Source organism: Pseudophryne corroboree, chromosome 4 (genome assembly GCF_028390025.1).
Source record: "Pseudophryne corroboree isolate aPseCor3 chromosome 4, aPseCor3.hap2, whole genome shotgun sequence".
Taxonomy (NCBI): domain Eukaryota; kingdom Metazoa; phylum Chordata; class Amphibia; order Anura; family Myobatrachidae; genus Pseudophryne; species Pseudophryne corroboree.
In genome coordinates, this window is record NC_086447.1 from 887,152,275 (window position 1) to 887,179,781 (window position 27,507).

At 48.2% G+C, this 27,507-nt stretch overlaps 1 protein-coding gene across 1 annotated transcript in view; it reads left to right on the forward strand.

Annotated features, from left to right (window-relative positions):
• Positions 1–27,507, forward strand: part of AARS2 (alanyl-tRNA synthetase 2, mitochondrial) — a 66,824-nt gene that overhangs the window by 36,890 nt on the left and 2,427 nt on the right. The window contains exons 15-21 of the mRNA XM_063918878.1: positions 8,116–8,253; positions 8,808–8,917; positions 14,722–14,830; positions 14,997–15,119; positions 22,738–22,848; positions 24,442–24,525; positions 26,893–27,003. Coding sequence (XP_063774948.1) covers positions 8,116–8,253; positions 8,808–8,917; positions 14,722–14,830; positions 14,997–15,119; positions 22,738–22,848; positions 24,442–24,525; positions 26,893–27,003 — 786 coding nt within the window. The remainder of the gene's footprint in view (positions 1–8,115; positions 8,254–8,807; positions 8,918–14,721; positions 14,831–14,996; positions 15,120–22,737; positions 22,849–24,441; positions 24,526–26,892; positions 27,004–27,507) is intronic.

The window sequence follows — 27,507 nt, forward strand, 5'->3', positions numbered from 1 at the left end:
CATTTTTACACGCAGTGTCTCTGTGTATTCCTCAGTAATACATGCGTGACCTCTCTGTGTATTCCTCATTATTACACGCAGTGTCTGTGTATTCCTCATTATTACACGCAGTGTCTGTGTATTCCTCAGTAATACATGCGTGGCCTCTCTGTGTATTCCTCATTATTACACAGTGTCTCTGTGTATTCCTCATTATTACACGCAGTGTCTGTGTATTCCTCAGTAATACATGCGTGGCCTCTCTGTGTATTCCTCATTATTACACGCAATGTCTCTGTGTATTCCTCATTATTACACGCAGTGTCTGTGTATTCCTCAGTAATACATGCGTGGCCTCTCTGTGTATTCCTCATTATTACACGCAGTGTCTCTGTGTATTCCTCAGTAATACATGCGTGACCTCTCTGTGTATTCCTCATTATTACACGCAGTGTCTGTGTATTCCTCATTATTACACGCAGTGTCTCTGTGTATTCCTCAGTAATACATGCGTGGCCTCTCTGTGTATTCCTCATTATTACACGCAGTGTCTGTGTATTCCTCAGTAATACATGCGTGGCCTCTCTGTGTATTCCTCATTATTACACGCAATGTCTCTGTGTATTCCTCATTATTACACGCAGGGTCTCTGTGTTTTCCTCAGTAATACATGCGTGGCCTCTCTGTGTATTCCTCATTATTACACGCAGGGTCTCTGTGTATTCCTCAGTAATACATGCGTGACCTCTCTGTGTATTCCTCATTATTACACGCAATGTCTCTGTGTATTCCTCATTATTACATGCAGGGTCTCTGTGTATTCCTCATTATTACACGCAGTGTCTCTGTGTATTCCTCAGTAATACATGCATGGCCTCTCTGTGTATTCCTCATTATTACACGCAATGTCTCTGTGTATTCCTCATTATTACATGCAGGGTCTCTGTGTATTCCTCAGTAATACATGCGTGGCCTCTCTGTGTATTCCTCATTATTACACGCAGTGTCTCTGTGTATACCTCAGTAATACATGTGTGGCCTCTCTGTGTATTCCTCATTATTACATGCAATGTCTCTGTGTATTCCTCATTATTACACGCAGGGTCTCTGTTCATTCCTCAGTAATATATGCGTGGCCTCTCTGTGTATTCCTCATTATTACACGCAATGTCTCTGTGTATGCCTCATTATTACACGCAGGGTCTCTGTGTATTCCTCAGTAATACATGCGTGACCTCTCTGTGTATTCCTCATTATTACACGCAATGTCTCTGTGTATTCCTCATTTTCTCTGACGTCCTAGTGGATGCTGGGAACTCCGTAAGGACCATGGGGAATAGCGGCTCCGCAGGAGACTGGGCACAACTAAAGAAAGCTTTAGGACTACCTGGTGTGCACTGGCTCCTCCCACTATGACCCTCCTCCAGACCTCAGTTAAAATCTTGTGCCCGGCTGAGCTGGATGCACACTAGGGGCTCTCCTGAGCTCCTAGAAAAAGAAAGTTTATTTTAGGTTTTTTATTTTCAGTGAGATTTGCTGGCAACAGACTCACTGCTACGAGGGACTAAGGGGGGGAGAAGAAGCGAACCTACATGACTGGAGATAGTTTGGGCTTCTTAGGCTACTGGACACCATTAGCTCCAGAGGGATCGAACACAGGACCCGACCTCGATCGTTCGGTCCCGGAGCCGCGCCGCCGTCCCCCTTACAGAGCCAGAAGCATGAAGATGGTCCTGGAAATCGGCGGCAGAAGACTTCGGTCTTCAACAAGGTAGCGCACAGCACTGCAGCTGTGCGCCATTGCTCCTCATGCACATCTCACACTCCGGTCACTGATGGGTGCAGGGCGCTGGGAGGGGGCGCCCTGAGCAGCAATATGAATACCTTGGCTGGCAAAAAAATCACAATATATAGTCCCAGAGACTATATATGTGATTAATACCCCTGCCAGAATCCATAAAAAAAGCGGGAGAACAGTCCGCCGAAAAAGGGGCGGGGCTATCTCCCTCAGCACACTGGCGCCATTTTCTCTTCACAGTGCAGCTGGAAGACAGCTCCCCAGGCTCTCCCCTGTAGTTTTCAGGCTCAAAGGGTTAAAAAGAGGGGGGGGGGGCACTAAATTTAGGCGCAAATCTGTGTATCATAGCAGCTATAAGAAAATCACTGTAGGTAGTGTGAATCCCTGCATTATATAGCGCTCTGGTGTGTGCTGGCATACTCTCTCTCTGTCTCCCCGAAGGACTTTGTGGGGTCCTGTCCTCAGTCAGAGCATTCCCTGTGTGTGTGCGGTGTGTCGGTACGGCTGTGTCGACATGGTTGATGAGGAGGCTTATGTGGAGGCGGAGCAGATGCCGATAAATGTGATGTCGCCCCCTGTGGGGCCGACACCAGAGTGGATGGATAGGTGAAAGGCATTAACCGACAGTGTCAACTCCTTACATAAAAGGCTGGATGAACGTAAAAGCTGTGGGACAGCTGGCTTCTCAGCCCGCGCCTGCCCAGGCGTCTCAAAGGCCATCAGGGGCTCAAAAACGCCCGCTACCTCAGATGGCAGACACAGATGTCGACACGAAGTCGGACTCCAGTGTCGACGAGGTTGAGACATATACACAATCCACTAGGAACATCCGTTGCATGATCTCGGCAATAAAAATAAATGTGTTACACATTAACCCTGGTACCACAAAAAAAGGGGTTTTAGGTTTGGGGAGAAAAAGCACCAGTGTTTTGTTCACCCATCAGATGAGGGAATGAAGTGTGTGAAGAAGCGTGGGTTCCCCCGATAAGAAACTGGTAATTTCTAAAAAGTTACTGATGGCGTACCCTTTCCCGCCAGAGGATAGGTCACGTTGGGAGATATCCCCTAGGGTGGATAAGGCGCTCACACGTTTGTCAAAAAAGGTGGCACTGCCGTCTTAGGATACGGCCACTTTAAAGGAGCCTGCTGATAAAAAGCAGGGGCTATCCTTAAGTCTGTATATACACACTCAGGTACTATACTGAGACCTGCAATTGCCTTAGCATGGATAGTGCTGCTGCAGCGTGGTCTATTACCCTGTCAGGACAGGGATACTATTTGCTAACCGTAGAGCATATTAAAGACGTCGTCTTATATATGAGGGATGCACAGAGGGATATTTGCCGACTGGCATCCAAAATTAATGCAATGTCCATTCTGCCAGGAGGGTATTAGGGACCCGGCAGTGGACAGGCGATGCTGACTTTAGAAGGCACATGAAGATTCTGCCTTATAAGGGTGAGGAATTGTTTGGGGATGGTCTCTGGGACCTCGTATCCACAGCAACAGCTGGGAAGGAAAAAATTTACCTCAAGTTTCCTTACAGCCTAAGAAAGCACCGTATTATAAGGTACAGTCCTTTCGGCTTCAGAAAAGCAAGCGGGTCAAGGGCGCTTCCTTTCTGCACAGAGACAAGGGAAGAGGGAAAAAGCTGCACCAGACAGCCAGTTCCCAGGATCTTCCCCCGCTTCCTCTGAGTCCACCGCATGGCGCTGGGGCTCCACAGGTGGAGCCAGGTGCGGTGGGGGCGCGTCTCGGGAACTTCAGCGACCAGTGGGCTCGCTCACAGGGGGATCCCTGGGTTCTGCAAGTAGTATCACAGGGATACAAGCTGGAGTTCGAGGCGACTCCTCCTTGCCGTTACCTCAAATCAGCCTTGCCTGCTGCCCTCGAGGAGAGGTAGTACTGGCGGCAATTCACAAGCTGTACTTCCAGCAGGTGATAATCAAGGTACCCCTCCTTCAACAAGGCCGGGGTTACTATTCCACAATGTTTGTGGTACCGAAACCAGGCGGTTCGGTGAGACCCATTCTAAAATTGAAATCCTTGAACACTTATATACGAAGGTTCAAGTTCAAAATGGAATCGCTCAGGGCGGTTATTGCAAGCCTGGACGAAGGGGATTACATGGTAGCACTGGACATCAAGGATGCTTACCTGCATGTCCCCATTTACCCTCCTCACCAGGAGTACCTCAAAATTGTGGTACAGGACTGTCATTACCAATTCCAGACGTTGCCGTTGGTTTGTCCCCGGCACCGAGGGTATTTACCAAGGTAATAGCCGAAATGATGATACTCCTTCGAAAAAAGGGAGTTATAATTATCCCGTACTTGGACGATCTCCTTATAAAGGCGAGGTCCAGGGAGCAGTTGTTCGTCGAAGTGGCACTATCTCGGTAAGTGCTACAACAGCACGGCTGGATTCTGAATAGTCCAAAGTCGCAGCTGGTTCCTACGACGCGTCTACTGTTCCTGGGTATGGTTCTGGACACAGAACAAGAAAAAAGGGTTTCTCCCGGAGGAGAAGGCCAAGGAGTTGTCATCTCTAGTCAGAGACCTCCTAATACAAATACAGGTCGGTGCATCAATGCACGCGAGTCCTGGGAAAGATGGTAGCTTCTTACGAAGAAATTCCATTCGGCAGGTTCCAGGCAAGGATCTTCCAGTGGGATCTGTTGGACAAGAGGTCCGGGTCGCATCTTCAGATGCATCGGCTGATAACCCTGTCTCCAAGGGCCTGGGTGTCGCTGTTGTGGTGGCTGCAGAGTGCTCATCTTCTAGAGGGCCGCAGATTCGGCATACAGGACTGGGTCCTGGTGACCACGGATGCCAGCCTTCGAGGCTGGGGGGCAGTCACACAGGGAAGAAACTTCCAAGGACTATGGTCAAGTCAGGAGACTTCCCTATACATAAATATTCTGGGACTAAGGGCCATTCACAATACCCTAAGTCAGGCTAGACACCTGCTTCAACACCAGCCGGTGCTGATCCAGTCAGACAACATCACGGCGGTCGCCCATGTAAACCAGCAGGGCAGCACAAGAAGCAGGATGGTGATGGCAGAAGCCACAAGGATTTTCCGATGGGCGGAAAATCATGTGTTAGCACTGTCAGCAGTGTTCATTCCCGGAGTGGACAACTGGGAAGCAGACTTTCTCAGCAGGCACGACCTCCACCCGGGAGAGTGGGGACTTCATCCAGAAGTCTTCAAAATGATTGTACACCGTTGAGAAAGGCCACAGGTGACGTGATGGCGTCACGCCTCAACACAAAGCTAAAAAGATATTGCGCCAGGTCAAGGGACCCTCAGGCGATAGCTGTGGACGCTCTGGTAACACCGTGGGTGTACCAGTCGGTGTATGTGTTCCTTCCTTTGCCTCTCATACCCAAGGTATTGAGAATACTAAGAAGGAGAGGAGTAAGAACTATACTCGTGGTTCCGGATTGGCCAAGAAGAGCTTGGTACCCAGAACTTCAAGAAATGATCTCAGAGGACCCATGGCCTCTGCCGCTCAGACAGGACCTGCTGCAGCAGGGGCCCTGCCTGTTCCAAAACTTACCACGGCTGTGTTTGACGGCATGGCGGTTGAACACCGGATCCTACATGAAAAAGGCATTCCGGAGGAAGTCATTCCTACGCTGATTAAGGCTAGGAAAGATGTGATCGCAAAATATTATCACCGCATATGGCAAAAATATGTTGCTTGGTGTGAGGCCAGGAAGGCCCCAACGGAGGAATTTCAACTGGGTCGATTTCTGCACTTCCTACAGTCAGGAGTGACTACGGGCCTAAAATTGGGTTACGTTAAGGTCCAGATTTTGGCTCTGTACATTTTCTTCCAAAAAGAATTGGCTTCACTGCCTGAAGTTCAGACTTTTGTTAAGGGAGTGCTGCATATTCAGCCCCCCGTTTGTGCCTCTAGTGGCACCGTGGGATCTCAACGTGGTGTTGAATTTCCTGACGTCGCATTGGGTTGAGCCACTTAAATCCGTAGAGCTAAAATACCTCACGTGGAAAGTGGTCATGCGGTTGGCCTTGGCGTCGGCCAGGCGTGTATCAGAATTGGCGGTTTTGTCATGCAAAAGCCCTTATCTGATTTTCATATGGATAGGGCGGAATTGAGGACTCGTTCCCAATTCCTTCCTAAGGTGGCATCAGCTTTTCATGTGAACCAACCTATTGTGGTGCCTGCGGCTACGTGGGACTTGGAGGACTCCAAGTTACTGGACGTAGTCAGGGCCCTGAAAATAGATGTTTCCAGGACGGCTGGAGTCAGGAAAACTGACCCAACAAGCTGGGTGCTCCTGCTTCTAAGCAGACTATTGCTCGCTGGATCTGTAGCACGATTCAACTTGCACATTCTGCGGCTGGACTGCCGCACCCTAAATCTGTAAAAGCCCATTCCACGAGGAAAGTGGGCTCTTCTTGGGCGGCTGCCCGAGGGGTCTCGGCTTTACAACTTTGCCGAGCGGTTACTTGGTCGGGTTCAAACAATTTTGAAAAAGTCTGCAAGTTTGATACCCTGGCTGAGGAGGACCTTGAGTTTGCTCATTCGGTGCTGCAGAGTCATCCGCACTCTCCCGCCCGTTTGGGAGCTTTGGTATAATCCCCATGGTCCTTACAGAGTTCCCAGCATCCACTAGGACGTCAGAGAAAATAAGATTTTACTCACCGGTAAATCTATTTCTCGTAGTCCGTAGTGGATGCTGGGCACCCATCCCAAGTGCGGATTGTCTGCAATACTTGTATATAGTTATTGCCTAACTAAAGGGTTATTGTTATGAGCCATCTGTTAGTGAGGCTCAGTTATATTTCATACTGTTAACTGGGTATAATATCACGAGTTATACGGTGTGATTGGTGTGGCTGGTATGAGTCTTACCCGGGATTCAAAATCCTTCCTTATTGTGTCAGCTCTTCCGGGCACAGTATCCTAACTGAGGTCTGGAGGAGGGTCATAGTGGGAGGAGCCAGTGCACACCAGGTAGTCCTAAAGCTTTCTTTAGTTGTGCCCAGTCTCCTGCGGAGCCGCTATTCCCCATGGTCCTTACGGAGTTCCCAGCATCCACTACGGACTACGAGAAATAGATTTACCGGTGAGTAAAATCTTATTACATGCAGGGTCTCTGTGTATTCCTCATTATTACACGCAGGGTCTCTGTGTATTCCTCAGTAATACATGCGTGACCGCTCTGTGTATTCCTCATTATTACACACAGGGTCTCTGTGTATACCTCAGTAATACATGCGTGGCCTCTCTGTGTATTCCTCATTATTACACGCAATGTCTCTGTGTATTCCTCATTATTACACGCAATGTCTCTGTGTATTCCTCATTATTACACGCAGGGTCTCTGTGTATTCCTCAGTAATACATGCGTGACCGCTCTGTGTATTCCTCATTATTACACGCAGGGTCTCTGTGTATACCTCAGTAATACATGCGTGGCCTCTCTGTGTATTCCTCATTATTACACGCAATGTCTCTGTGTATTCCTCATTATTACACTCTGGGTCTCTATGTATTCCTCAGTAATACATGCATGGCCTCTCTATGTATTCCTCATTATTACACGCAGGGTCTCTGTGTATTCCTCAGTAACACATGCATGGCCTCTCTGTGTATTCCTCATTATTACACGCGGTATCTCTGTGTTTACCTCATTATTACACGCGGTGTCTCTGTGTATACCTCAGTAATACATGCGTGGCCTCTCTGTGTATTCCTCATTATTACACGCAATGTCTCTGTGTATTCCTCATTATTACACGCAGTGTCTCTGTGTATACCTCGGTAATACGTGTGTGGCCTCTCTGTGTATTCCTCATTATTACACGCAGTGTCTCTGTGTATTCCTCAGTAATACATGTGTGACCTCTCTGTATTCCTTATTACATGTGTCTCTGTGTATACCTCAGTAATACATGTGTGGCCTCTCTGTGTATTCCTCATTATTACATGTGTCTCTGTGTATTCCTCAGTAATACATGTGTGGACTCTCTCTGTGTATTCCTCATTATTACACGCAATGTCTCTGTGTATACCTCTGTAATACGTGTGGCCTTTCAATGTATTCCTTATTATTACATGTGTCTCTGTGTATTCCTCACTATTACATGCGTGACCTGTCTGTGTATTTCTTACTATTATATGCGTGACCTGTCTGTGTATTCCTCAGTATTACATGTGTGGCCTCTCTGTGTATTCCTCATTATTACACGCAGTGTCTCTGTGTATTCCTCCGTATTACTTGCGTGGCCTCTCTGTGTATTCCTCATTATTACATGCAGTGTCTCTGAGTATTCCTCACTGACGCGGACTGTATATATTGAAGGGTCCGGTGAGCAGCCGGCAGCTGCAGGAGGTTGAGAAGCTGCTGCAGAATCTGATTGCACAGGACCAGGAGATTCACACTGCACAGCTGCCGCTCTCCGACACTAAACGTATCCAGGGTCTCCGCACTGTGGATGAGGTACGGAACGATCTGTTACATACTGGGTTTTGCACTATAAGAATATTAACAAGCACTTATTACTAAAAGGCTTACATGGTTACTATGTATCTGCTAAGTATCTGATTAACGTTCCCTGAAAGCAGCATTTGTGTACGGCAGGAATTCTATTCTCTAAACACATTTCATGTTCTGTTGTCATTATTGTGCCCAGTACCGCTATATGAGCACTGCCACCCACCCTCAGCCTCTGTGTTCCAGACTGCATCCTGTATTTGGTCCCCCAATAACCTGGCAGTATCCCCCTTCATATGTTAGAGCTCACTCTGTAACAGATCCTTGCCTGAGGCTTCCATCCTCTCGTCTTGCCTCTGGTGTACCCAAAGCCCCTATATTAGAACATGGAACCTGTATAGGACAGCCCTCGGTGCCTTGGAGCTTCCTCTTTCCATACACAATTTGTCCCCTTATACTTATATAAGAGATCACACCCCCACTACCCCTGCTCAGCGTCAACCACCTCCTTTGTCCTTCTCTATCATTGTATGTAATACTGTTGGCTTCCCCACCGGCAGGTGTACCCGGATCCTGTGCGCGTTGTATCGGTTGGTGTTTCCACGGAGACATTATTAAATCCGAGCTCTACGGCTGCTCGCCAGACATCAGTAGAACTTTGCTGCGGCACGTAAGAAATGACATTTGTATCTGTTTCCTTGTATGTGGATTTTATTCCTTCTGACTGTTATTGGAAATAACATTCTGTATTTAGACTCCTCATCCATTTAATACTTTTTCTCTGACGTCCTAGTGGATGCTGGGGACTCCGTAAGGACCATGGGGAATAGACGGGCTCCACAGGAGACTGGGCACTCTATAAGAAAGATTTGGTACTATCTGGTGTGCACTGGCTCCTCCCTCTATGCCCCTCCTCCAGACCTCAGTTAGATTTCTGTGCCCGGCCCGAGCTGGTTGCACACTAGGAGCTCTCCTGAGCTTCTAGAAAGAAAGTTTAAATTAGGTTTTTTATTTTACAGTGAGACCTGCTGGCAACAGGCTCACTGCAACGAGGGACTAAGGGGAGAAGAAGCGAACCTACCTGCTTGCAGCTAGCTTGGGCTTCTTAGGCTACTGGACACCATTAGCTCCAGAGGGATCGACCGCAGGACTCGTCCTTGGTGTTCGTTCCCGGAGCCGCGCCGCCATCCCCCTTACAGAGCCAGAAGCATGAAGATGGTCCGGAAAATCGGCGGCAGAAGACTTCAGTCTTCACCAAGGTAGCGCACAGCACTGCAGCTGTGCGCCATTGCTCCTCATACACACTTCACACTCCGGTCACTGAGGGTGCAGGGCGCTGGGGGGGTCGCCCTGAGCAGCAATAATATCACCTTGGCTGGCAAAATAACCACAATATATAGCCCCAGAGGCTATATATGTGGTAATTACCCCTACCAGAATACAGAAAAAAGCGGGAGAAAAGGCCGCCGAAAAAGGGGCAGAGCCATCTCCCTCAGCACACTGGCGCCATTATTCCCTCACAGTTCCGCTGGAAGGAAGCTCCCTGACTCTCCCCTGCAGTCTACACTACAGAAAGGGTAAAAAAGAGAGGGGGGCACTAAATTTGGGCGCAGTTTAATACAATAAGCAGCTATAAAGGGTCATAATTCAGTTAGTCCCTGTATTATTATAGCGCTCTGGTGTGTGCTGGCATACTCTCTCTCTGTCTCCCCAAAGGGCTTTTGTGGGGTCCTGTCTCCTTTAAGAGCATTCCCTGTGTGTGTGTGCGGTGTCGGTACGGCTGTGTCGACATGTTTGATGAGGAGACTTATGTGGAGGCGGAGCAGATGCCTATAAATGTGATGTCACCCCCTGCGGGGCAGACACCTGAGTGGATGGATTTATGGAAGGAATTACGTGCAAGTGTCGACTCCTTACATAAAAAATTTGACGACATGCCAAATGCGGGACAGCCGGCTTCTCAGCCCGTGCCTGCCCAGACGTTTCAAAGGCCGTCAGGGGCCCTGAAACGACCACTACCTCAGATGGCAGACACAGATGTCGACACGGATACTGATGCAAGTGTCGACGACGATGAGTCAAATTTAATGTCCACTAGGGCCATTTGTGGCATGATTGAGGCAATGAATGAGGTATTACACCTTGCTGATATAAACCCAGGTACCTCAAAAAAGGGTATTATGTTTGGGGAGAAAAAGCTACCAATAGTTTTTCCCCCATCTGAGGAATTGAATGAGGTGTGTGAAGAAGCGTGGGCTTTCCCCGATAAAAAATTGGTGATTTCAAAAAAATTACTAATGGCGTTCCCTTTCTCGCCAGAGGATAGGTCACGTTGGGAAACTCCCCCTAGGGTGGATAAAGCGCTCACACGTTTGTCTAAAAAGGTGGCACTACCGTCTCCGGATACGGCCGCCCTAAAGGAACCTGCTGATAGAAAGCAGGAGGCTATCCTAAAATCTATATACACACACACTGGTGTTATACTGAGACCAGCTATTGCTTCAGCCTGGATGTGCAGTGCTGCTGCTGCTTGGTCAGATTCCCTGTCGGAAAATATTGACACCCTAGACAGAGACACTATATTGCTAACCATAGAGCATATAAAAGACTCAGTCTTATACATGAGAGATGCACAGAGGGAGATCTGCCGGCTGGCATCTAGAATAAGTGCTTTGTCCATTTCTGCTAGGAGAGGCTTATGGACTCGGCAGTGGACAGGAGATGCAGATTCTAAAAGGCACATGGAAGTTTTGCCTTATAAGGGTGAGGAGTTATTCGGGGACGGTCTCTCAGACCTTGTTTCCACAGCAACAGCTGGGAAGTCTGCATTTTTGCCCCATGTCCCCTCACAGCCTAAGAAAGCACCGTATTACCAAGTACAGTCCTTTCGACCCCAGAAAAATAGGCGGGGAAAAGGCGGGTCCTTTCTGTCTAGAGGCAGAGGAAGGGGGAAAAAGCTGCAACACACAGCAGGTTCCCAGGACCAAAAGTCCTCCCCCGCTTCTTCCAAATCCGCCGCATGACGGTGGGGCTCCACAGGCGGAGCCAGATACGGTGGGGGGCCGCCTCAAGAATTTCAGCGATCAGTGGGCTCGCTCACGGGTGGATCCCTGGATCCTTCAAGTAGTATCTCAGGGGTACAAGCTGGAATTCGAGGCGCCTCCCCCCCTCCGTTTCCTCAAATCAGCCTTACCGACGACTCCATCGGGCAGGGAGGCTGTGCTAGAGGCCATTCACAAGCTGTATTCCCAGCAGGTGATAGTCAAGGTACCCCTACTTCAACAAGGCCGGGGCTACTATTCCACACTGTTTGTGGTACCGAAACCAGACGGTTCGGTGAGACCCATTTTAAATTTGAAATCCTTGAACACTTACATAACAAAATTCAAGTTCAAGATGGAATCGCTCAGGGCGGTTATTGCAAGCCTGGACGAGGGGGATTACATGGTATCCCTGGACATCAAGGATGCTTACCTGCATGTCCCTATTTACCTTCCTCACCAGGAGTACCTCAGATTTGTGGTACAGGATTGCCATTACCAATTCCAGACACTACCGTTTTGACTGTCCACAGCACCGAGGGTGTTTACCAAAGTAATGGCAGAAATGATGATACTCCTTCGAAAAAAGGGAGTTTTAATTATCCCGTACTTGGACGATCTCCTTATAAAGGCGAGGTCCAGGGAGCAGTTATTGGTCGGAGTAGCACTATCTCGGGAAGTGCTACAACAGCATGGCTGGATTCTAAACATTCCAAAGTCACAACTGGTTCCTTCCACTCGCTTACTGTTCCTGGGGATGATTTTGGACACAGAACTGAAAAAAGTGTTTCTCCCGCAGGAGAAAGCCAAGGAGCTGTCATCTCTAGTCAGAGACCTCCTAAAACCAAAACGGGTATCGGTGCATCACTGCACACGAGTCCTGGGAAAATTGGTGGCTTCATACGAAGCAATTCCATTCGGCAGGTTCCATGCGAGGACCTTCCAGTGGGACCTCTTGGACAAGTGGTCGGGATCGCATCTTCAGATGCATCAACTGATAACCCTGTCTCCAAGGACCAGGGTGTCTCTACTGTGGTGGCTGCAGAGTGCTCATCTTCTAGAGGGCCGCAGATTCGGCATACAGGACTGGGTCCTGGTGACCACGGATGCCAGCCTTCGAGGCTGGGGAGCAGTCACACTGGGAAGAAACTTCCAAGGACTATGGTCAAGTCAGGAGACTTCCCTACACATAAATATTCTGGAACTGAGGGCCATTTACAATGCCCTAAGTCAGGCAAGACCCCTGCTTCAAAACCAGCCGGTACTGATCCAGTCAGACAACATCACGGCAGTCGCCCATGTGAACCGACAGGGCGGCACAAGAAGCAGGATGGCAATGGCAGAAGCCACAAGGATTCTCCGATGGGCGGAAAATCATGTACTAGCACTGTCAGCAGTGTTCATTCCGGGAGTGGACAACTGGGAAGCAGACTTCCTCAGCAGACACGACCTACACCCGGGAGAGTGGGGACTTCATCCAGAAGTCTTCCTACTGTTGGTAAACCGTTGGGAAAGGCCACAGGTGGACATGATGGCGTCCCGCCTCAACAAAAAGCTAAAGAGATATTGCGCCAGGTCAAGGGACCCTCAGGCGATAGCTGTGGACGCTCTAGTGACACCGTGGGTGTACCAGTCGGTTTATGTGTTCCCTCCTCTGCCTCTCATACCAAAGGTACTGAGAATAATAAGAAGGCGAGGAGTAAGAACGATACTCGTGGTTCTGGATTGGCCAAGAGGGGCTTGGTACCCGGAACTTCAAGAAATGATATCAGAGGACCCATGGCCTCTACCGCTCAGACAGGACCTGCTGCAGCAGGGGCCCTGTCTGTTCCAAGACTTACCGCGGCTTCGTTTGACGGCATGGCGGTTGAATTCCGGATCCTAAAGGAAAAGGGCATTCCGGAGGAAGTCATTCCTACGCTGATAAAAGCCAGGAAAGAAGTAACCGCGAACCATTATCACCGTATTTGGCGAAAATATGTTGCGTGGTGTGAGGCCAGGAAGGCCCCAACAGAGGAATTTCAGCTGGGTCGTTTTCTACACTTCCTACAGTCGGGAGTGACTATGGGCCTAAAATTGGGTTCCATTAAGGTCCAGATTTCGGCCCTGTCGATTTTCTTCCAGAAAGAACTGGCTTCACTGCCTGAAGTTCAGACTTTTGTAAAGGGAGTGCTTCATATTCAGCCCCCTTTTGTGCCTCCCGTGGCACCTTGGGATCTCAATGTGGTGTTGAGTTTCCTGAAATCACATTGGTTTGAACCACTTAAAACTGTGGATCTGAAATATCTCACGTGGAAAGTGGTCATGTTATTGGCCTTGGCTTCGGCCAGGCGTGTGTCAGAATTGGCGGCTTTGTCTTGTAAAAGCCCTTATCTGATTTTTCATATGGATAGGGCAGAATTGAGGACTCGTCCCCAGTTTCTCCCTAAGGTGGTATCTGCTTTTCACTTGAACCAACCTATTGTGGTGCCTGCGGCTACTAGGGACTTGGAGGATTCCAAGTTACTGGATGTAGTCAGGGCCTTGAAACTTTGTTTCCAGGACGGCTGGAGTCAGGAAGACTGACTCGCTCTTTGTCCTGTATGCACCCAACAAGATAGGTGCTCCTGCTTCTAAGCAGACTATTGCTCGCTGGATTTGTAGCACAATTCAGCTGGCGCATTCTGCGGCTGGATTGCCGCATCCTAAATCTGTGAAAGCCCATTCCACGAGGAAAGTGGGCTCATCTTGGGCGGCTGCCCGAGGGGTCTCGGCTTTACAACTTTGCCGAGCTGCAACTTGGTCAGGGGCAAACACGTTTGCTAAATTCTACAAATTTGATACCCTGGCTGAGGAGGACCTTGAGTTCTCTCATTCGGTGCTGCAGAGTCATCCGCACTCTCCCGCCCGTTTGGGAGCTTTGGTATAATCCCCATGGTCCTTACAGAGTCCCCAGCATCTACTAGGACGTCAGAGAAAATAAGATTTTACTCACCGGTAAATCTATTTCTCGTAGTCCGTAGTGGATGCTGGGCGCCCATCCCAAGTGCGGATTGTCTGCAATACTTGTATATAGTTATTGCCTAACTAAAGGGTTATTGTTGAGCCATCTGTTGAGAGGCTCTGTTATATTTCACACTGTTAACTGGGTATAGTATCACGAGTTATACGGTGTGATTGGTGTGGCTGGTATGAGTCTTACCCGGGATTCAAAATCCTTCCTTATTGTGTCAGCTCTTCCGGGCACAGTATCCTAACTGAGGTCTGGAGGAGGGGCATAGAGGGAGGAGCCAGTGCACACCAGATAGTACCAAATCTTTCTTATAGAGTGCCCAGTCTCCTGCGGAGCCCGTCTATTCCCCATGGTCCTTACGGAGTCCCCAGCATCCACTACGGACTACGAGAAATAGATTTACCGGTGAGTAAAATCTTATTTTTTGTTTCTTACATTCAGGCATTTGCTCAGGACAGGAGCCATCGAGGACATAGTCATAGTGTCTGAAAAACCACTTGCCAAAGGGATCGTTCGTCTCATCGCTGTTACTGGGGAAGAAGCCAAACAGGTCCTATACTTTGTTCCCAGATATCTTCTCGATAAACACAACTTTTCATATCCTCTGTCTGTCTGTAGTTCTCCGTTTGTAATGTAAAGTCTCTAAAAACGACAACAGAGCACCACTGTCTTCATCTTTTATCTGTGAGTTACACGCTAACACTGATTATCTGTAGGCGCGTGAGATGGGACAGGCGCTGTGGCAGGATGTGGAGTCCATCACTGAGCGAATGAAGACCAGGCCGTCGTCTTTCAGCGAAGTTCAGCAGTTGTCCAAGGAGATCGGACTCCTGACCGATGTGAGTAGAATGAAAGGCTAGTGGGTATTAAGTTGGGGATTATTTGTATTAGTAGGATGTTTAGATTGCAAGCTTGTATGGACAAGGACCTCCTTCTTTTTTTATTATCGGTTCCAACAACTTTTCTGTGATCTCCCTAGCCCAGAGGTTCTCAAACGCAGTACTCAAGCCACCACAACGGTCCAGGTTTTAGGTATATCCATGGCTCAGCACAGATAGTTAAATCAAATTGACCGAGGCGCTAATTAAGTCACCTGTGGCCAAGCATGGATAGACTTAAAACCTGGACCATTGGGGTGCCTTGAGGACCGCATTTGAGAACTTCTGCCCTAGCCCTTAGTTTTGTGGAGTAGGGCACATTAAGGAGCAATATTTCCCAATACCTAAATATCAGTTACGGTATTAATGATGTGACTTAAGTCCAGCAAGGTTCCCTTCTAGAGATATAAATGATGTATTTATTTCACTCCCAACAGCTTTGATAATAATTGGGCAGATGTAGTAAGCCTGGAGAAGTGATAAAGAAGTGATAAGTGAAAGGTGATAATGCACCAACCAGTCGGCGTCCAACTGTAATTTTTCAAACCTGTAATAATTGGCTGGTGCTGTATCAACTTCCACTTATCACTTCTTTATCACTTCACAAGGCTTAATACGTCTGCTCCAATGTTCTGAGTCTGTTTGGAAATTATAATGACAAAAATAATAGGATTTTAATTACTTACCGGTAAATCCTTTTCTCATAGTCCCATATAGGATACTGGGGTCCATTTAGTACCATGGGGGTAAAGACGGGTCCACTAGGAGCCATGGGCATTTTAAGAATTTGATAGTGTGGTCTGGCTCCTCCCTCTATGCCCCTCCTATCAGACTCAGTCTAGGAAACTTTGCCCGAGGAGACGGCCGTATTTCGAGAGAAGGATAGATAAGGATAGTGGTGAGATTCCGAACCAGCACACACAACAAGAGGAAAGCCAAGCTAACCAAATTTGAAACAGGAACAGCAACGGCTGAACCAACATTACTTAACCAAGTAACAGTGCAGGAAGAACGAAGCACTGGGTAGGCGCCCAGTATCATCTACAGACTACGAGAAAAGGATTTACCGGTAGGTTATTAAAACCCAATTTTCTCTTACATCCTAGAGGATACTGGGATCCACATTAGTACCATGGGGATGTACCAAAGCTCCCAGAACGGGAGGGAGAGCGCGGAGGCCCCTGCAGAACTGATTGACCAAACTTTAGGTCCTCAGAGGCCAAAGTATCGAACTTATAGAACTTTGCAAACTTGTTCGAACCAGGCCAAGTAGCTGCTCATCAGAGCTGTAAAGCCGAGACACCCCGGGCAGCCGCCCATGAAGAACCCACAGACCTAGTAGAGTGGGCCTGTACTCATTTTGGACATGGCAAATTTGCCGTGGAATAAGCATGCTGGATAGTGAGCCTGATCCAGCGTGCAATTGTCTGCTTTGATGCAGGACACCCAATCTTATTGGGATCATAAAGAACAAACAGCGAGTCCGTCTTTCTGTGACGAGCTGTTCTTTTCACATACACCTTCAAAGCCCTCATGACATCCAAAGACTATGAAGTAGCATTGGTGTCGAACCGGAATCACAATATGATGTGAAACGCAGACACCACCTTAGGAAGAAATTGCTGACGAGTTCTGAGTTCAGCTCTGTCCTCATGGAAAATTAAATAGGGACTTTAGTGAGACAAAGCCCCCATATCCGACACACGTCTTGCTGAAGCCAAGGCCAACAGTGTGATGGTCTTCCACATAAGATATTTTACGTCCACCTCCTGTAACGGCTCACGCCAGTCCGATTGGAGGAAATGCAGCACCACATTGAGATCCCAAGGTGCCGTGGGAGGCACAAAGGGAGGTTGGATGTGCAGAATGCCTTTCAAGAACGTCTGGACCCCAGGGAGAGAAGCCAATTGTTTCTGAAAGAAAATGGACAAGGACGAAATCTGGACTTTTATGGAGCTCAGACGTAAGCCCATATCCAACTCCTGCTTGTAGATAAAGCAGGAAACGTCCTAGATGGAATTCCATCGCAGAAAATGTTCTGCCCTCACACCCAGAGACGTATTTCTTCCAAATACGATGGTAATGCTTAGACGTTACCCCCTTCCTGGCTTGGATCATAGTTTGGATAACCTTGTTAGAGATCCCTCTCCTGGCTAGAATCAGCCGTTCAACTTCCATGCCGTCAAACGTAGCTGCGGTAAGTCCTCATAGACGAACGGGCCCTGTTGCAGAAGATCTTCGCGAAGAGGAAGAGGCCACGGATCTTCCAGGAGCATCTCCCTTCTTGGCCAGTACGGAGCAATTAGAATTGCTTGAACCTTTTCCCTTTTTATTCTCTTTAGAATTCTTGGGATCAGAGGAAGTGGAGGAAAAACGTACACCATCTGATAGACCCATGGAGTCGTCAGGGCATCTACCGCCACCGCCTGTGGGTCTCTCGACCTGGAACAATACCGCTTGAGCTTTTTGTTGAGACGAGAGGCCATCATGTTGATCTGTGGATATCCCCATCGACTTGTCAAGCACCTGAACACTTCCGGGTGAAGGCCCCACTCCCCCGGGTACAGGTCGTGTCTGCTGAGGAAGTCTGCTTCCCAGTTGTCTACTCCCGGAATGAAGACCGCTGACAACGCCACAGCATGTCTCTCTGCTCAGAGGAGAATTCTTGTCACGACATTGCTGCTCTGATTTTCGTTCCGCCCTGTTGGTTTATGTACGTTACTGCTGTCACATCGTCCGACTGGACCTGAATGGCCTGTTCTTGAAGAAGATGTGAGGCCTGCAGAAGGGCGTTTTATGTGGCTCTGAGTTCCAGAATGTTGATTGGAAGGACGACTTCCTCACTGGACCATCTTCCTTGAAACTGCACCCCCTGAGTGACTGCTCCCCAACCTCTGAGGCTTGCGTCTGTGGTTAACAGACTCCAATTCTGAATTCGGCACCTCCGACCCTCGACGAGGTGAGAAGTCCGTAGCCACCACAGAAGGGAGATCCTGGCTTTTGGTGACAGACTGATCCTCTGGTGCATGTGAAGATGCGATCGAGACCATTTGTCCAACAGATCGAGCTGGAAGGGTCTTGCGTGAAACCTTTGTCAAAGTCGGAAAATATTGCAGAACACACATCACGTACAAACTACACACACATGCCCACTGCGCGTGCACTTGTTCTTCCGTGCGTGCACATATCCGCAATTTGCGTATGGTCGCTCCCGCGGTCCTGCGCATCGGCGCGTGGTATGGGTATTTACGGCAGAGTTTGTGAACGCATGGAGAGCCATCAAAACACATTACATATTTAATCCAAATAGTGCACAATGTACACATAGCCTCCCTGCACCACATCAGAAAGTAATAGCTGTTTAAAATGGTTACAGAACAAAGGGATTCACCTTTACAGGATAAGAGGGGACAGACTAAGGTTATAAGGTGGTGTCTGGTATCCAGCTGTAGGGTATTTTAAGGGTAACATTCCGGTGTTGGTTTGAGGAAGAACGCATGTTCCTGCGGATAGTTATGTGCAGAATATAGATATAAACTGTATTTACTGTATATTATGTATGCAGCGGGAATCCAGAGGAGACCACCCACTAGAGCAGTTGAGAAAGACATCGCCTACCTTTTCAAATCGACCTATGACCTCTCCTGTACTGTAAAAGTGCATTCCTGTGTCCAATGGACAAAGGGATTACAGTATCCATTGTATTGCTTTTGGAAGAATTGTATAAATAAAGCCTGCTGCAGCCTGGCCAGGCACAAGACTCACAAAGTTATCTATCAGATGACCGGGGACCGGCCGGGTTGCGCAAGCGATTCCAATCACGTATGTACATTGACTGTAGCCATTATTCTGTTATATTGTCTTGTATTGTAGTGCATGATTTGTATTGTAAACCCCCTTTCAGCAATAATCCACTGTGGTGTCGGAACCCAGCGGTAAAATCACAATTGGTGTCGTGTCCTCATTGCCCTGCTAAGGTTTAAAGTGTTTTATCATTGCATTACATTACTGCTAAGGTTTAAAGTGTTTTATCATTGCATTGCATTACTGTAAAGGGTTAAAGTGTATCTCTGGGTGTGCGCGCGCTGTGTGTACTTTGTACCCCCAGCGCGGCGTTTGTATGCAAAGTCCGTACAGTGATACAGTGTATAAAGCACGTAGCGTGTGTACTAAGGTTAGCGGCCGCAGCGGCTCCATGGTAAAGTGTATTCCAAGTGTGTGTAAGGTATAGCTTTTTGTTCCTGTTAGAGAATCAACATTATCACCTTCTGTATTGAAGTGCCTCGTAAGAGGCCACTATATTCCCTAGAAGGCGAATGCATAGATGCACCGATATCCGGGTTGGCTTCAGAACATCCCGAACCATCACTAATGCCTTTTCCAACGGAAGGAACACTTTGTGACTCCGTATCCAGTATTATTCCCAGGAAAGGGAGCCTCCGTGTTGGCTCTAGGTGAGATTTCGGAAGGTTCAGATTCCACCCATGATCCTGGAGAAGTTTGGTTGAGAGAGCAATGCTGTCCAGCAACCTTTCCCTGGATGGTGCTTTTATCAGGAAATCGTCCAGGTACGGAATTATGTTCACTCCTTGTTTGCGGAGTAGAAACATCATCTCTGCCATCTCCTTGGTGAACACCCTCGGTGCCGTGGAGAGACCAAATGGCAGGGCCTGGAACTGGTAGTGACAGTCCTGCAGTGCAAACCATAGGTAAGCCTGATGAGGCGGCCAGATCGGAATGTGAAGGTACACATCCTTGATATCCAGAGACACTAGGAATTCCCCCTCCTCCAGACCTGAGATCACCGCTCTCAGAGACTCCATCTTGAATTTGAACACTCATAAGTACGGGTTCAACGACTTGAGGTTCAAAATTGGTCTGACCGAACCGTCCAGTTTCGGTACTACAAACAATTTGGAATAGTACCCCTTGTTTAGCTGATGAGGTGGAACTGGAACAATGACGTGAGTCTATACCAGTTTTTGGATGGCATGTTATACTTGCCTCTTGTGAAATTGGCAAGCCTGATTTGAAGAATCTGTGAGGTGGGAGCTCTTGGAACTCCAGTCTGTAGCCCTGGGAAATAAAATTTATGACCCAGGGATCCTGGCACAAATTTGACCAGATTTGACGGAAGAATTGTAGACGAGCTCCCACCTGACAGCCTTCCAGGCATTGCGGTCCACCGTCATGCCAAAGTCTTTGAGGAAGCGATGCCTGAGCTGTGTTCCTGAGCACCTGCTGTTGCTGGTTTGCGTGGTTTACCTCTTGCGCCGCTGGAGGATGTAGAAGCACCTCTGGATCTGCCCTTGAACTTGGCGGTCTGAAAGGACTGTAACTTAGAAGCTGAATAAGTCTTCTTGGTTGGGGTGGCTGCGGAAGGAAGATTCGTAGTCTTACCCGCAGTAGCTGTGGAGATCCATTTGTCTAATTCCTCTCCGACCAAGGCCTCTCCTGTGAATGGTAGGCCTTCCATGCCTTTCCTGGAATCCGCGTCAGCAGTCCACTGGCGTAGCCACAAGCCTCTGCGTGCCGACACTGCTATAGTGGTGGTGCGTGCGTTAAGCTTGCCTATTTCCTTTATGCCTTTCACCATAAAGTTTGCAGAGTCCTGTATATGCTGCAGGAGTAAGACAACATCCCCCCTAGATAAGGAATCTAACCCCTCAATTAGGTTACCTGACCATTTTGCAATGGCTTCAGTGATCCATGCACATGCAATAGTGGGTCTTTGGGCCACCCCAGCAGCTGTGTACAATGATTTGAGTGTTGTCTCAATTTTATGATCAGCCGTCTCTTTCAGGGAGGCTGCACCAGTAACGGGCAATACAATTTTATGTGACAGAGACTAGAGACTGATGCGTCCACTATCGGTGGATTTTCCCATTTTTTCCTATCCTCCAGAGGAAAAGGAAAAGATGAGAGCAACCTTTTAGGGATCTGAAACTTCTTATCAGGATTAACCCATGGTTCTTCAAACAGGGTATTCAATTCCTTTGACGCAGGAAAAGTGACTGAGGTCTTCTTTTTTACATTAAAATAAGATTTCTCACACTCCTCTAACACCTTATCAGGAATATGCAGAACATCTCTGATAGCCTCTATAAGAGCCTTTATTCCCTGTGACAGAGCAGCATCCTTCCCCCTTCTGAGTCCACCTCTCCCTCCTCCATGTCTGACCTGTCAGCGTCCGAGTCAGACTGCAGGATATGGGCAGGAGATTGCTTTTGCGGACAAATGGGAGGCAGTTGAGACGCTGTCTCTGTTCATAAACTCATCCACAGTCTGTTTTAAATATTGTGTCTGTCTCTTTCTCATTGCGGGACAATTTTGTAGAAAGAGTTGAGATCATTCCCTTAAGAGAATTAACCCATTCCGGTTCAGCCCCGCTAGTCTGTGAACCCTGAGTACCCTGTAGTACCTGGTGAAGAGGAACATTCTGCGGTACAAGACACACACTCTTTGCCTGACATAATGTAATGTGACAGCACACACACACATAGGAAAGGTTAAGCACAATTAACCCACAAAGAGCCCTTCAGGGAGACACAGATGTTTGGAGCCAGCCCCCACTGCGCCCTTTTCGCTAATGCCAAGCTTAGCCGGGTCGCAGACTAAGTACCCTGATAGGGGACTTAGTACACTAATAATCGCTCCCCCCCCCCTGCTGTGACCCCCTGGTACCACTGAGATAATCTGGAGTCACACTGGAGGAGTTGCGCGTCCCTGTCCTGTCAGCGTCTGTGTCCACTGCAGAGGGAAAATGGCGCTGGTGAGCTGCTGGATCCTCTCATAGTGAAGCCCCTCCCCTTCAATGGTGCGCGGTCTTCCGGCTTTTTTTATACTGGCTGAGGTAATTTTTGTGCTTAAAATGGAGAGAACCATTTTAAGGCTGTTGTGCCAGTATGGGTACTGTGTACAGTGTACTGGGACGCAGAGGTGCACTGTGTCCGGAGACACATTCCACCCCATTTAGAAGCCGTGCATCTCCATACCCTCATGCCGCCATAATGGCCGGCGCCCCGCTAGCTGGGACGCCGGCTCAGTACTCACCACTCTAAATTCTTCTGGCTCTGTTAGGAGTGGCGGCGTGCTGCGGGACTGTATGCTCGCCGTGATGGGCTTGCGAATAGGTCCCTCAGGAGCTCAGTGTCATGTCAGCGGGGAACGGGACCATTAACCCTTCAAGAGGTTGGGCTGTTCACCCCCACCTCCTAAGTCCCACGAAGCAGGCAGGCTGGTGCCATCCAGCCCTGCCTGAAAATAACAAACATATAAAATAAATGCAAAAAACTCTTCAGGAGCTTCCTTCAGCGTGACCGGCACATTTTCTACACTGAGTCTGGTAGGAGGGGCATAGAGGGAGAAGCCAGTCCACACTATCAAATTCTTAAAGTGCCCATGGCTCCTAGTGGACCCGTCTATACCCCATGGTACTAAATGGACCCCAGTATCCTCTAGCGCGTAAGAGAAAATATATTTAATTTTAGCAGCTTTTATTTAATGTGTTCAATACAATAGTTACATTTTCTAAGATTGTTATTAATGTTTAATAGAGTGTTATGTGCGTATATTCCAGAGCGTGGAAAACGCCACCGTTCCTCAGTGGCTGAGGAAGGAACTGCAGGAATCTCTCAAGTCTCTACAGAGATCTGCTAACACAGCGTTACGCAAGGTGGAAGAGAGACTGGTGAGGAGGGCAGGGATTGTTGTGTTCTCATTGAATGAATACGGGGCCCATTCATATATAATTACTTTTGCGGTGCTTTCTGGACTCGATATTAGCACCCAAATTTGCATTGCAGTATGTGATAATACCGCCTGAACGTATCCCTGTTCACCCACAGGGACAGGGGCTACGAGAGGAGCCCATGTACGGCGGCCATTGTTGGAGAGGGATCTAGAGGATCCCTCTCCTGGTAAATTTTGCCACGTGTAGCTCGTAGGCTACATCAGCATAGCGCCCTCTTCAGATGGCGATAGCTGCGGGGGGGCCATGGAAGGACAGCAGCTCATATCGGAGATATCTGATATAGTACCTGCTTCATACATTGGGGTGATACTTATTAATTGCGGGTACCAAAAAATGGGTGGTGTTGGTTAATATGACGCAAATATTTAATGATAAATTAGCTCCTAAATAAAAAAATGTCACTGTTATGTTCTCAGATATATTCAGAGGGCTTCATAAATTAGTAACAGTGACGATTTGTACACGTATTCATTACACCCTCATTACCTTGCGTTGAATGTGAAATCTGCTGTAATTATCCTTCATTAGCAGGTGTGGCTCTGAGCCCAGTGTGATTAGCAGGAGCGGAACTGTGGCCAGAAACTTCACTGACACCATTGTGTCTCTCCCAGCCAGTCCCTGGTCTGTCACTTGCGGTTAGTCAAGAATCTGTCTCCGCAGTCCAGCTCTTGACCGGTCCCCACTGTCTCCTCTTATTTTGCAGCCACTTCCGTCACTCTAGTAGGAAAAAAGAAAAATGGGAAGCCCCTTTTCCAACCCAAAGCAACATCCAACTCGGATTAAGGGGGACATTTACTAAGCAGTGATAAGAGCGGAGAAGTGAGCCAATGGAGAAGTTGCACCATCAACCAATCAGCAGCTCTGTATCATTTTATAGTATGCAAATTATAGATGTTACTTCAGTGCGGATTGGTTGCCAAGGGCAACTTCTCCACTGGCTCACTTCTCTGCTCTTATCACTACTTAGTAAATGTCCCCTTAAATGTGTTACAGATTTCTTACATACAAGTATACAGTATAACTATATATAACACTATTGGTGGGACGTAATGGCGTCCAAGTTTGCCGCAGGTGCGGGATTCCGGCCATTCTCTGACTTTTTTTTAAAGTGCAAGTCATTTACAAGTCATGGTTTTGCCCTGGAAATGCATGCCGCTTTAAGAAAAAGTCCGGGTTCGCCAGCATCCCGCACCTGCGGCAAACTCGGACGCCATTATATCCCGCCGAATAATTGAATTCCATGAATAAAAAAAAAGTGTGTCTTATTCAAAAATACTTTAAGTAATTCAGGATCCACACACAAGGAGTTGGTTCTGAGCACAGGTGCATAAGATACCTGGATTGGTGTTAGGGAAAAACAGTAGGCATATAACCTATACCACTTCAACGGGTCCACAGGTGGTCCTCCACTAAGTAACTCACGTGAAGGTTCCCCCATTACCTTGGCCATTACCTGTATTCATGCTGCACTTAGAACCCGGTTATGTCCCCTACTTGACATGTGTGACCTACTTCTGTCTTTGTCTTCAGGCTGCAGAGAAAGTTCAGGGCCTCGTGGAGAAGCACTCCCATCATCCACTCATTCTGGATTCTGTGCAGGTGGAGACACTTCCGGTGAGTTGTTATCGGGATCTTAACTACCATAAAGGTTGCAGCAGAAATTCCCCATCACAGATCGTGCCACATGGACCACAAGTGTTTTACTGAACCGGTAGCTTTGTTATGTTCACTGTGTCTCTGGCTGTGTTAATGAATATTCCCAGAGTTCTAGAACTTTGCTATAAGGAGATGCATTTATCAGTGTCCTGATAGCTTTGGTTAATATTATGCCACATCTAATGTCCTGTCGCCAACCATGTCCTGCAGCTTGAGCCACATCTAATGCCCTATCTATAGTCACGCCTTGAGATTGAGCCTCATGTAATGCCCTTCCTCCAACAATGCCGAGGCTGAGCCTACTCTGATGACCTGTCTCCAACCATGTCCTGAGGCTGAGCCTCATCTAATGCCCTGCCTCCAACCATGTCCTGAGGCTGAGCTTCATCTAATGCCCTGCCTCCAACCATGCCCTAAGGCTGAGCCTCATGTAATGCCCTGCCTCCAACCATATCCTGAGGCTGAGCCTACTCTGATGCCCTCTCTCCAACCATGTTCTGAGGCGAAGCCTCATCTAATGCCCTGCCTCCAACCATGCCCTGAGGCTGAACCTCATCTAATGCCCTGCCTCCGACCATTTCCCTGAGGCTGAGCCTCATCTAATGCTCTGCCTTCAACCATGCACTGTGGAGGAGCCTCGTCTTATGGCCTTCCTCCAACAATGCCCTGAGGCCGCCAACCTGCCCTGCCTCCAACCATTCACTCAGGCTGAGCCTCATCTAATATCCTGTCTCCAACCATGCCCTGAGGCTGAGCCTCGTCTTGTGCCCTGTCTCCAGCCATGTCCTGAGGCTGTATCGTCTATTGCCCTGCCTCCAACCATGCCCTGAGGCTGAGCCTCGTCTTATGCCCTGCTTCCAACCATGCACAGAGGATGAGCCTCATCAATGCCCTGCCTCTGACCATTTCCCTGAGGCTGAGCCTCGTCTATTGCTCTGCCTTCAACAATTGCACTGAGGCTGAGCCTCGTCTAATGCCCTGCCTCCAGCCATGCCCTGAGGCTGAGCTTCGTCTAATGCCCTGTCTCCAACCATGCCCTGAGGCTGAGCTTCGTCTAATGCCCTGTCTCCAACCGTTCCCTGAGGCTGAGCCTCGTCTAATGCCCTGCCTCCAGCCATGCCCTGAGCCCTCCTAATAAACCTACTTCCAGCCTTCTCCTGCAGTATGAGTCTTGCCCCTTTTAATAACCTGCCTCCAACCGTGGACAGGGACTTAGCCACGGTACCACTAACCATGTACCAGAGGCCCCACCCCCCCCTTTTGCCTCCCACTAACCAGGTAGCTGAGAAGGAGCCACCCCCTTCCTCTAGTTACCTCCCACTAACCATGTATCCGAGGATGAGCCCCCTCTGTTTACCTCCCACAAACCATGTATCGGAGGCTCAGCCCCCCCCCATTTACTTCCCACAAACCATGTATCATTACCTAACCATTAGAGACTGTAAAAAGAAGGGCAACTAAAATGGAGCATGGCCTACATCACAAAACTTACTCAAAGATTAAAAGATCTCAATATGTACAGTTTGGAGCAGAGAAGGGAAAGGGAGGACATGATAGAAACTTCAAATATATCAAGGATTTTAACAAAGTCCAGGAGGGAAACAGTTTCCAAATGAAGAGAAGCAAGAGGACACGAGGACATGCACTGAGGCTAGAGGGGGGGAGGTTCAGGGGAAATTTGAGGAAAAATTACTTCACAGAAAGGGTAGTGGACAAGTGGAATAGCCTCCCATCAGAGGTGGTAGAGGTTAGGACAGTAGAGCAGTTTAAACATGCATGGGATAGACATAAGTATATCCTTTCACAGAAATAAGGATAAAATAGGGTTTGAGGCAACAATATGGTTAAAAAAGGGTCAGACTAGATGGGCCAAGTGGTTCTACCTTCACATTTTGCGTTTCTATGTTTTATCAGAGGCTTAGGGGTATATTTACTAAAGGTCAGTTTTGATCGATTTCAGAACGATCTTAATCGATGTTGGACTTCTAGGGCTACAACAGACATTTACTAACATTTAAAAAAATATATCTAAAATATTATCTGTTAATAAATGTGTATTTTAACCCTGGAAGCCCAAGGTCGATTAAAATCGATTTTTAATTGATCCGAGTCTGATTAAAATCAGCCTTTAGTAAATGTACCCCTTGATCCCACCCCATTTACCTCCCACTAACCATGTATCTGAGCGCCCCCCCCCCCCCATTTACCTACAACTAACCATGAATGAGAGGATGAACCCCCCTATTTACATATCAGGAGATAACCCTGCTCCCACCACTGCAGAGCAGCCCTTGGATGTCGCCTGAGCCCTTGTGTCTCCTGCAGGTGCTGGTGAAGCTGGTGAAACAGCTGTGTGACAGGTGTCCGGGGTCAGCGGTGATGCTTCTCAGCAGACAGAGCTCCGGGAAAGTGCTGTGTGCGTGCCAGGTCACAAAGGTGAGCGTTACCTTCACCCCAGGTGTCATCAGACTTACTTGTGTAACACCATAATGCAGCGTAGACATCCTAAACCTCCCTGACCATGTTCGCCTGGGGGCTGGCTGAGTCGCACACAATGTGACTGCAGCTGCGGGTAGCTGTGGTAGCCTGACTTAATACCTGATGCTAATGCAAGTATCTGTTCAGCTAATGCGTGTGCTAGCGGGAAGCCCTGCTGCCAATTGATTTTACACTAGCCACCCCCCATGCTTGGTGCTAGCAGTCCATCTGAAACAGACTTCCCTTACCTGTACGCACCACTCAGAGTCACACTGAGCGTTTGACACGTGCCCACGACACTCCCATGAATCAGGGTGGTTGCAATCATTGTCTCCATCCAGTTCCTTCTCCAAAACACTCTATTGCACAGAAAGACTGCACCGGACAAGTTCTGTCTGACAAAGAATGTGCAGCACAAACACCTTGGCATTACACTGCTGGCATTTCCAGTTGCTGCCTACT